At 45.9% G+C, this 12,030-nt stretch overlaps 1 protein-coding gene across 1 annotated transcript; it reads left to right on the forward strand.

Moving 5' to 3' along the window:
• Positions 1 to 169: 169 nt before the first annotated feature.
• Positions 170 to 9,531, forward strand: LOC111254930 (uncharacterized). Its single transcript, XM_022816369.2, has 5 exons — positions 170 to 2,220; positions 3,842 to 4,060; positions 4,570 to 6,088; positions 6,430 to 6,710; positions 6,982 to 9,531. The coding sequence occupies exons 1-5, from the start codon at positions 2,073 to 2,075 to the stop codon at positions 7,296 to 7,298; spliced, it is 2,484 nt and encodes an 827-aa protein (XP_022672104.1). The 5' UTR covers positions 170 to 2,072; the 3' UTR covers positions 7,299 to 9,531.
• The last annotated feature ends 2,499 nt before the right edge of the window (positions 9,532 to 12,030 follow it).

The following is a 12,030-nucleotide window of genomic DNA, read 5'->3' on the forward strand; positions in this document are numbered from 1 at the left end:
TGGGCTGCTGCGCTGCTCACTCACTCACTTGCTCAACCGACCAAGCAGACGAGTGAGCGGGGCAGGCCGAGCCAGCCCATTGGAGGCGGTGGTGTTTGGCGCGGGGGAGGCGGAGAGGCGCCGAATCGTGTGCTGCTGTAGGACGACGACGCGGAATAGCCAGTCACGCAGCCAGCCAGCCCCCCTGGAGCTGCCGCTGGAATAACAGCAGCAGCAGCAACACCGTTATCAGCGCACGGAATACTACGCACTATCCGTCACGATACCGTGAGCTTCGTCAAGAGCAGTCCAACCCAACCCAACGCAGTAGTCGATATAGTGAGTGAACGAGACGAACGAACTCTCAGGCGGTGGCGGGCATCGCACGGTGGTGCGCACAGTAAGGTGACTTGATCCTCGGATGGACCGGCCATCGTGGCTCGAGAGGCCGGCCGGAGCATGGAGTAAAGCCTGCCTGATTGCCTGCCTTCCTCCGATGGACCTGCCCGCCGCTTACGAAAAGACCCATCGGCTTTACAAAGCGACTCCAGCCACCAACGACGATTTGAGTAGAGCCGACAGGACCGGACCAAAGAAGAGAGGGAACGCAAAACGGGAACAAACGAGGAATGAACGACGAGCAAAGATGAAAGGAGGAGCAGCCAAAAGCCGAGGCAAACTGTTATAGCGCCAATAGCGGCGATCATCTCTATTGCGCTGCCTGGCCGGCCGCGGTATGTCCTTCGTTGTCTGTGTGTGGGTGCAGCTGTATCGTTGCTGCCTGGCTCATACGAGTCCTTAGTTGTGCTAGCAGCCAGGATGTTTTGAGGCCAACCCCTCCCCGCCGGCTACGCCTCCCTATCAACAGCGTGTTATCACTCCGCCACGACGATGAGCAGACGACGCTCGTCCATAGTAGACAAATACGCACCAACTTCAACTCCTATTCGCGAAACGCAAAGTTGATGTTTCACTAGTATAATTATCGCCTCGCTGGAAGTTTGTCGCACGCCAAGAAGTGCTTGTCCTCATTCCGTATCGTTTTCTCCAGAGACTGTTTAAACACGGGGACTTGGTGACAGCTCGGCGGACCGATGCCAGCTCACTGGGGCGGTAGCGATCGGCGGAGAGGCAGGCTTTGACGAGGGAGGGTGGGAGACCAGGAGGCCGCTTCAGGCGGCCCAACACAGCCAACGCCACTCACTGCTGCGCACACAACCATTGTGGGGTGAAGGCGGCGGCGGCGACGGCAGCAGCAGCGGCGCATCATCGCCAGCACTAGCATACCCGAATATTACATAGCCCCCAGTCAGGCTAACGGCGTAGCATACTCATAGTTTGCTGCCGTGGCAGCAACAGCAGCAGCAGCTGCATAGCGGACAGACAGGCAGAGAGTCGGACACACGGACGGACCGACGAAGGGACAGGCCGCCAGTGACTGCCAGCGCCTCGCCCGCTGCAAGCCACACAAGCCAAGCACGACCCAGCCCAATAGCGGGCGGGCTACTGGTACCATCACAACTACAGCAGCAGCAGGACGGCGGCTGCAGCAGCAGCAGCTGAAGGGGACGGACAACTTCGGAAGAGGGAGTGCTCGTTCACTCGTGCCAGAGTCTACGATTCGTGTGCTGATTCGTGTGTTGCGAATTCGGTGTTCCATCCTATAGCTATTACTACCACCGCGACTAGGACGGCGATAACAACAACGCCAGCGCAAAAGACTTTCCACTTATGAATTTCTTAACGTATTTTGCCAGTTGACCGAAGTGGCTGGTAAACTATTGTAAATGTGCCGACCCCACTTGGCTACCCGTTGTCGACGTCGTCCCTCGTTGGAACTGGAAAGTCTGTCTGTTTGTTTATTTGCGTGTGTGTGTGTGCACTGCTGGAGCTAGTTTGTCTGATGGCACTCACTCGGCCGAACTCAGCTCGTGCTAACTATTTACCCTTTATGTGTGAACAACATCTTCGTGCTACTGTCGCAAGTTCGTACCGCCTGTAGCCGGCAGAGCGGAGAGCGAAATACGTATGGTAGCACGCAAATGCCAACATTTGCAAGAATACCGTAATAACAATAAAACAAATTATAAAACATGAATGAAGATCAAGCGCAGGCTACAGCGCAAGCTGTTCAGACGGCAGCTGGTCATCAGCAGACTGTAGCTGATGTTCAAAATGCCCAGTTGCAGGCACTAATTCAAAACGCGGCTGCCAACGGAGCTCAGATCGTCAATAGTCAAGGTTTGTTCTATTTCCCCATTTATTTCCTATTCTATTCAGGTCTATGTAGTGTATACCTTCCCCGATGACACCTATGTTGCTTTGATATCACAATAGTGTTATGTGTCTTGGTTTAAGTTGACTCATCGTAGATTGCTTCGACCCAGTCAGCTAGCCATCGTCAGTGTTCAAAAACGGAAATAGATAGTCGGACGACAATGATCGCAGAGTGATGGCACCTGAGAATAGGCAAGTACTTCGCCAACGGGAACTAGAATCGTAGCTTGTTGCGGTGGGTGAACTTAATGCTACGTGTAAACAGTGAGGAGTTGGATGGCCTCTTTCGCTGGCAGGCGCACGTCTTCGCTGCGTTTATTGCCACTACAACGACAATGTTGGCTCGTCACCAACACTGCATTGTGTTGGTGTCCCCCGCTGCAGCTGTTGTTTTAGTTTTGGGGGGGGTGTTCGAGTGCTGCTGTTGCGGGGCTGCGTGCATTTACCCGTCAATCAGCCGTCTGCTGACAGTCGCTCATTGCGGCTACTGGAGCTGGCGATGGTGGGTTATTCTCACTTGGCGACTCAGCCGGTACGATAGGTACAGTGTGGCTACCGTTGCCAGTCGAGCACAAAACGCCAGTCGTAGTCTGTGCTAATGGTGTCGGCTGCTGCTTGTGTAGCAGCGACAGCTACGGTGGTGATGGTGATTGTTGCTGTTATGGTCGTTACCGAGGGTGGAGCCTTGGGCGGCCCAGGGGGCGGGGGTGCAGCTTTCACACAACCCACTGACTGACTGACTGAGTGGCCAAGTGGGAGTAGTGTTAGATAGAAGAACAACAGCCACTACGACCACCGCCGCCGCCGCCGCCGTTGTCGTCGTCGTCGTCGTCGTCGCCGCGGCCAGCACTTTAACGGCACATTTCTGTCACCGTAACGGGCAGGGCACATATCACCGCCGACCGCGGGCGAACTCTCCTTCAGCTCATTCGTCGCATTATCGCCCCCTAGCGCTCAATTCGATTATCTACTCGTTATATGCACATACTGATATAAAGACACAGAACTTAGTTGTCCATAGCTAGGCCTAGATTAGTGCAACCCCGTTGCTTTTTCACTGTAATCACTGCCCTATAAAAACGGAGCGATGCATCAACCGGACGACTCTTTGCGGCCAGTTTAGCTGGCACAGAAGAACGCTAAACTGGAAATAAGTAGCACTCTGGAGGACCATACGGAAGCCGTTTCACTTCATTTCTCTGTAACCCATAACAATGATAATGGCAACTGCAGTATTAAAGCAGAATAATAAGCATATATTTCATATACCACCAATTAAGAATACAATAATTATAAAATAATCACAGGTCATTTCTGTGTAACAGTACTAAAGCAAACCTTACTCTAACTGTATAGCTGATATTAACCCCTCTTGTGAAATGGTGAAGGAGCTGTTATTTAAATTTAGCTGACCTTATGCTTATGTAAAGCCAATAATAAGACGTAATTACGTTGTTGAAAAACTGAGCCCATAGCCAAAGTTTCGAATGACATAGAATTAAACACTGTAGAATCACGTAATGCTTCTCGTAACTTCGTTTGATGTTTGTCTTGTGTGGATTATTTTCATTGTTTTGTTGTGAAGGCCTAACATACAATGTGCTTGGAGCGGGTGCCGCTGGAGTCGGTGCTCAAATCCAGAATATACAGATCGATGGGCAGGAAGCAATCTTCATCCCGGCAGCACTTACCGGCGGCGCCACCCATCAGGTCGCTCAGGCCGCCGGACAAATCGTTCGACCCGCAGGCGGCAGTCCACAGACGGCCACAGCCACAGCCTATCAAAATGTCACCATCCGAAACGGTACGTATGTATTCCAGTATTTGGCTCATCGCGACGACCTTGGCGATCAAATTCTATTGCCTTTTGATGTCACCCATATATGGAGCATTATTATTATTTTGTCGGCCATGATTTGTGAGTCGGGTCAATAAATAACCAACGTCACAGGTTGGTCATTGTTGGGCCCATAGGAAATGGTCGCCCTGGAAACGAGAAACTTGATTTCTAACTTTTGCAACAAAACCGTCAACGTTGACTGTTCCAGAAGGTAAGCATGGTGCGGAAACATGATTTCTAGTTGCTTTGCTCACCAATCATTGTGATTACCAACTAAGCCAATTATGATGACTTCAGTTACTATAGCTAATTACTACTTGGTCTTTTGTCAATGGAAATGTTTGAATATTGAATGATTCTGAAATATACCGAAGGCTTAATTTTATAATGCGTCCATCCATAAGGCACGCTATTTAGTCAGTCAGTCAGTATACTTATTTACGTCTCCGCCTTTCTTTTCACTGTGCACTTAGGTAATACGATTCAGACAATCCAAGTGCCGGTTGCCGCTCCGGCCGTTCAACAGACAACGGTCGTCCCGATGCAGGTTCCGGTGCCGACAGCGAGCGGTCAGACTCTTTATCAGACAATACACGTACCGATACAGAGCATCGGTGGCGTTGGTGGACTCGGGCTGGGCAGTGTGGCGACAGGGGTTGGAATGGGCGGGGTTGCTCAGGTAGCTGGAATGCTTGCTCACGCTGGACAACCAGTCGCGTTGCAGCAGCTTGCGGGCTTGACAGCTGCAGCACCCCAGGCGCAGATCGCCCAGATTCAGGTCCAACAGCAACAGTCCAGCCCAACGACACCAAGTTCAGTTGGAGCGACAGTGAGCACGGCGAACGGCAGCACGGCGGCGGCGGCGGCAGCTGCGAGTCAGACACAGGCAGTACAGACCGTAGCGAGCGTAGCGGGCGTTCAACCTGTTACACAGGTACAGCAGGTCGCCAATGTTCAATCGATGCAGCAATGGGCTGCAGATGCAGCAACAGCGGCCGCTTTGGCTCAGGCTCAGGCTCAGGCTCAAGCTGCGCAGGTGGCAGTTCATCAACAGCATCCGACGGTTGCTCTTCAATTGCCAAATGGTCAGATCGTCCAGGGTCAGCAGGTCAACTTGGCCGGCGGTGCAACAATGGTCTACCCCGGTGGTGGCGGAATGAATATGGCCGCTGCTGCTCAATTGGCAGCTGCGGGACTCCGGTCGCCAGGTGTAATCCAGCTGGCGAATCTGAACGGGGTCCCTGTACAGATTCAAGGCGGTGCGAGCCAACAACAACTTCAGCAACTTTTACAGGGAAATGCTGCATTACAAGCTCTAGGCTTACAAACAGCTGGGCCTCTATCACCATTGCAGACGATTCAGATAGCTGGCACCACGGCAGGTGGTCAACAGACGATCGTTGCACAACAATTACAACAAGACCCTAACGATCCGACGCGGTGGCAAGTTGTCCACGTTCCGCAAACGGTTACACAAGCTCAAGCCACAGCGGCCACACATGTTGCTGTATCGCAGGCAGCCACTGCAACGGTGACACCGACGACCGTCACTGTTCAAGCGACGCCCCAACAGCTGCAAGCGGCTGCGGCAACAGTCGCAGCAAACGCAGCAGCTGTCAACGGTGGAGACGCAGCTGCCGCTGCCGCTGGAACGGAAACTGGTCCACAACAGATCGTTCTCGTAGCGACCGGAAGTGGTGAAGTTGTGACAGCTTCGGCTGCCGCCACGCCGACTGTAGCCACAGCTGGCAACGGCACAACTCCTGCGGCAGCGACAATTGCTCCTGTTACATCTGCGACGGGAACTCCGTTGGCGACAGGTGAGAGGCGGTTGCGCCGCGTCGCGTGCACCTGCCCCAACTGTCGAGACGGAGACGGGCACAGGACAATTCGGCCTAACGGCGAAGGACCCGGTCGGAGACAGCACATCTGTCACATCGCAGGCTGCCATAAAGTTTATGGCAAGACGTCACACTTGAGAGCCCATCTCAGGTAAACTGAAAAAAATTTCAATATCGACTAGGCGAGGTTTTGAGAAAAGCATTTGCTGAATTAGCTCAGTTATTTGTCTCGTTATTTTCTCGAATCGTTGTAAGTGAAAGGGGTGAAACGTACTCTCCATCGAAGTAGTGTTTCTTACATTGTGTTTACACAGGTGATTACACTAAGTAATCATATCTACTTTAGTGCTCATCGAAGGCCAGAGAATATACATACCGGGGCGAATAACAGATGTCCGTTGGTAATAGGTTGGAATTTCTTTAGTGCAGGTTAGTTTACTGCTTATTTGATTTAGTAATAAAAAAAAAAGTTATTGTTTCCTTGTTTGACAGGTGGCACGCAGGCGAGCGACCATTTGTATGCGACTGGCTGTTTTGTGGAAAGGGTTTTACGCGCTCTGACGAGCTGCAACGACATAAAAGGACCCATACAGGCGAAAAGCGTTTCCAATGTGCTGAATGTCGCAAGGGTTTCATGCGATCAGATCATCTCAGCAAACATCTCAAGACCCACCTTGCGAGCAGAAATGGCCTTACGTTTGAGGGAGGAGATTCTGACATGGAAACCATTGATCATATGGACGCCAACGGAAACGGCGTTGTCGAGGCGAATGGTTTGTTTACCATTATCTATGAAAAAGTATATTGTATATATTGAAAGCGAGTATTTTTGAATGCGAAATATTCAGGGCAATTAAAACTAAGAAGCTTAAGAAGTTAGAAAGCTGTAACGTTAGCTATTGTCATCCAGAATCCTATAGGTACCAATTCTGGTCTTCCGAACGGTATAATGATGCACACACTTTGTTTTAATGGTGTTCTTATGGTATTGGAGGCTTAGAAATAATCCTTTCATTATGTGTTTCGTTTCTGCGTTTGCTTTAGGCGCAGGAAGTGCGGGCGCCGCCGGCGGACATACGTCAATTGTAACGCTCAACGCCGACGGAACCACGGAAACAACGACGGTTCCTGTAGGTCAAGCGGTCCAAGTTGCTGGAAGTGTCACAATCTCTGGAGCGATGGGGGTCACTGCGCATGATGTAGGTACAGCTGGACCAACGGCGACGATTATGCACGTAGTGAAGCACGAGGACGGCCAGCCACTGCAGATCAGCGACGGGACCCGTATACATGATGTTGTTCAGATTCGCGCGGAGGACGGGACCACGCAGCTGCAGATTGTGCAGACGACCGCGGCTTAAATCAACGTAATCAACTATTAAATATGTATATATAGACAGCAAACATCATGAACCATTTTTTGATCACCAATTGTTCTCTCACCGAAAAACTATAACAGGTCATCTCTGATATTACACACTGTAGATATTCACATATCGATGTTGAAAGGGAACATCTCGAACTTTCAACTTGAACGCGTTAATACGCTAACGGGCATATGCTTCATCTTGGACACGAGGAGAATAATTATGCATCGGTCTGTTCAGTCTTTGGTATGCATGGATCAATCTCCTGGAAGAAGCGTTACGATGATTCAACGGAACCACCCGTCACATGAGAATCCTGAGAGACCTGGCTCAGTCCACATAGAGGAAATGGCAATCTGTAAAGATAGATGAAACCTCAACACCTGAAATGCCTATAGTATGTACCAGCTTTGGACCGAAAGTGCAGTCCTACCGCGCTCAGAACGGTAGCCACTTTAGCTGAGTATCAATTAATTTATTATCATTATGGAACGTTTTCTGTATGTACGTAAATCTTGTATTACCTAAAAGATATATTAAGCCCGAACACTGCCACGTGTATGATTCAGTAGAAGTGTATGTAAATGACTATCGATAGGCCTAGGCCGAGATGTCATGGTACAAAGTTTGGGTTGGAATTTTTCGAATCTGCTGTCCTAAGTTTTCCCTTTCGACGATGTTGTTGTTTATCTAGCTGTTGTATAATAGGGACGACAATGTTACGCGCTGATTAATCAATGTACTGGGTACAGAATTCTCTGCCTATTTCATGTAAAGATGGTACACGGTATCCGTAACACAATGAGGTCAGTAATGGGCCAGACAGTAGAGACTTTTAACGTTTGAGTGGGCCAAGGGACCCTGAAACTTTTGTGTTAACAATTTTTCTAACCGCGACGTGTATTCTCAAATGTATATACGTAGTCTCCTTTCTGCTTCGTTGTCACTTTTAAGGATAACTAGGCCCAGGCTTTCGCTAGCGAGGAACACACCATCGCTTTAGCATATTAATTCGACATGCCTCTATATCGATACTGACTTCGTTGGGAAAGTACATTCATTGTGTAAAAACTTTTCTAGGACTAGGGAAAAGATGGAAAAATTACTACAACCGAATCCTTTCGATTGTGAAATAAACTCATGAATTATTTATAGATAAGATAAGCACAACGTATCGTTCAGACAGTATCGAACGACAAAAGCGGCTGTTTCTTAGGGTACGAAAGGCACCAGATAGTCGGCTAGCATTAGCTCGAGTGATAGATAGTTTTTTGGCAACTACTCGATGCAGCCTTTACGAATTCGTAGCATTTTATTCGAGGAAATCTGGAATAATCAACTCAACGTACACTTAGCCCCTGTAGTGACAGTGTGTGTCTTCTCTAAACAGCCATTGTCGTTGTAGGAAGAATCAGGAAAAAAGTAGGCTTACAAAATGAATGGATTTGGATTTTTCCAAGGTTTACTGTAACGGCATTTAATAATCACAGATTTCTGAAAAAGTGGAAACGTTTTGAGGACGCGAAGCGATAGCTATCTTTATGGGTGCAAACTTGCGTGTTCAGCTTTCTGTTTGTTGTTATGCGATCAATGTTGAAGCATGACAAGCGAAGGATACAAATGAAAGAATTAGACAGGTAAGATAGCGGATTTATTATTATAGATTTTTTCCGACGGACAGTCGCAGCTTTCGAAACAAAATTAGGTAAACAAGCGCTACATTTAACAAAGTAATTATTAATTTAAAACGGATGCGAAGAGAGTGTATAACAGGCAATTTGAAGCCCTTAGTCCGATGAAGACATAGTCGCTGGCCATACGTCGGACAGAGCCTGGTTATGTTATATCTCATAACTATTTAGCCTTTCATTTTTATGATTATCTAAATGCGGTTATTACCGCTATTGTTATTCATCTATATTTATATACTATATATATATATATATATATATATATCTATATAGTATGCAAAAAAGAACATACGATGTAATAAGTTGAATGTTGTAAATTGTATAGTGTAAGATGTATAGGAGACGTATGATGACTGAATGTGTCTCTGAATTGTACATGACTATGACGTTTGTTACCTATAATGCTACATAAAATATAATAAGGTTATTATTTATTCTGAGCGGAAAGTCTGCGATAAATGAAGAGTGTGACTTTCGATACAAATGAAGCTAGAACAAGCAATCGGTAGTGGTTGTTTTTGTTAAATACACATACATATAGGTTTCTTTATTCCTACAAATTTTTTAGTAGGCATATGCCGTGGATGTTGTATTGTTTTCAATTACAGCCCAAGAAAATAGTGGATCTATTTTTAATGTACATTATTCCTTAGCCATATGCTGCTTATCAAAATTATTTGCGTCGTTCTAGACATCGAAATTCAAGAACATTCTGAATTCTGCCGAGGTTTGCCCGGAACAACTCTTCTTCGGCGAGGACGAAGCTGAGTAGCTTCGTCCTCGCCAAAACTTCAACATTAACCTCTCTAGTCGTGCGGAGGTGTTTTAACTTAAATGCAACCCATTCTGGTACATTTTACAACTCTGCCTACGATCATGCCGTTCTATGTTTTTTTTTTTCTTAAGCCTATCTTCAGCCTATCGCATTACGTGATGACATACCCCTGCCATCACACGGTTACAGGATGCTGCCAGGTGAATGGATACGAAGTAATTCTGCCAGTGTCAGCCATAATTGGTTCATTTGGAGTCATTGATTTTTGTTCAAGTTTCATTTATGGTTTTTGCCTACGTAACGCTGAAGTTGAGGTGAAGAAAAGCCTCCTGTGACCTCGCCTTTGCAATTTTGGAAGCTATGGTAGTTCTTTATACGATCCTGACTAATTGTTCGAACTTGCGGAACATGTCCGGCAGTTTTAGTGGTTACACTGACGCGTGGCAACGAGCTTAGTGTGGCGCTTATCATCATTTAAGACCGGCTTACTTACCATATGAAGTTTGTCACATTTATATGACCCTGTCCGTCCCCTCGCACGATTTGCTTTAGGAAATACATGTGATCCGATAACACATGATCGCACTGGCTAAAGCGTATCCCTCTACAAACAATAGCGATGTTGAACGGCATAAAATGGAAAGAGTTCTATCTATCCCATAGGATTGAAGGCCAGCTCTTAAAACTTTGTTAAAGAATACCATTCTTATATCAGGCTTTTTTACAGTTTCCAGCTACCTGCCAAGACCAATACTGATTCATTCAATGACTCATCTAGTCCTTTATACGTCCTGTCAATTTACTCCTTATGATATGTCGGCAATGATTTAACCGTTTCGAGGGGCGTAAATAGCAGTAATCGAATGAACTCATGGACACCTCTTATAAAATTGTCTAGTGTTACTATTACCTTATGGAACTCTGTTTTTCAGAGCTTAAACGATTCATTAATGTCAAATTAAGTTAGACTTGTGCAAAGTTAGTGAGATGTCTTTTTCGTCTTCTAAGCGATATCACCACCATTCCATCGTAATTCCAACGAACCAAAAATCTCGTTTCTCGACCCATTTGAAGTATCTTCGCGCAATGTTTAGCCATATTAGAACCTTTACTATAGATCTATTTGATGGTTCCTTCCCACATCCTTCCCAAATAGTCCAAATACGTACTGAATATTTGGACCTTTTTGATACAGTCCATTTTACGTATTTGGTCAATACTTGTATAGTCATTATCAGTGTGCTAAATAACTTTATTAACGATGATTTTTACTGATTGTGTGAGATACCCCCTCAATATGTATCGAGTGCACCACAATTGCGTATTCAATTTCTATTATTTTGGATAGTTTCTACGAAGTCTCATACGAGTAACGGCCTAAACGCAAACTAGTAGAAAATATATTACCCAGTAAATAATTTCCAAGAAATAAAAGAGGCAGTTGAGAACGAGCGTAATTATCAGGTACGATCAAATAATGGCTGAACAATAGCTGGATACTTATTCTAATTAAATTTATTGATAAAAAAAAATTGTAAGGACATTTTTTCTTAGCGGTGAAATTTCAATTTCAAGGTCCGGGTGTCAGGCACTTTAACAAAAGATAAGATGAAGATTTTTGTCCAATAAAAGTCCAGCACAAAACCTAGCTGCACCAGCAGATGCGTTTTAATGAAAAATTATATTTCTCTTTAACGTTTCTCGAAAAACCCATATTTATGTCGAAGAACGAATCTCGAGATTCGAACAGAAAGACTCTATAAATTGGTTCTTCGAATTGTGACAGCGCAGCAGCTTTGATGTCTTCTGCCGTTAACTTTATTCACCTGAAACGTTTATGATGGCCTCATTGAACATATTTTTCCGTAGTAAAATTGGAAGCATGCCGAAATGTTCCACTAAACAATTTATCGCAAGTTATTTTTTCATAAATAGATATTGTTTATAGGTCATTTTTTTAAATATTATTTACATAACTAAATAATCACACTTTGTGATTTATGCTGAATACGTTTCGATGCCTTCGAAATTGCAAACTATTATTAATCTTCTCATAAATGATCATTTATTTTTAAGATTTCTACGGCAAATCTTCGTGGCATGCTTATTCAGCACGTAATTAAAAGCAACGGGGAAACCATTAAAAACATGCAGCAGTTTCTTGCGACCCCATCTTAGATAAATTGGCCTTTAGTTTTCATTGACTTCGAAAAGAGCTATCGAATAGGATAAAACATTTTCAAGGTGATTTGCTTATTGT

The sequence above is a fragment of the Varroa destructor genome, unplaced genomic scaffold, assembly GCF_002443255.2.
Source record: "Varroa destructor unplaced genomic scaffold, Vdes_3.0 BEIS01000007.1, whole genome shotgun sequence".
Taxonomy (NCBI): Eukaryota; Metazoa; Arthropoda; class Arachnida; order Mesostigmata; family Varroidae; genus Varroa; species Varroa destructor.

Bases quoted from the DNA above. Each gene is read 5' to 3' on its own strand.
- LOC111254930 (XM_022816369.2), top strand. From the start codon at position 2,073: ATGAATGAAGATCAAGCGCAGGCTACAGCGCAAGCTGTTCAGACGGCA. The intron at 4,061-4,569 runs GTACGTATGTAT...CTGTGCACTTAG, and splicing joins AAATGTCACCATCCGAAACG to GTAATACGATTCAGACAATC. The intron at 6,089-6,429 runs GTAAACTGAAAA...CTTGTTTGACAG, and splicing joins CACTTGAGAGCCCATCTCAG to GTGGCACGCAGGCGAGCGAC.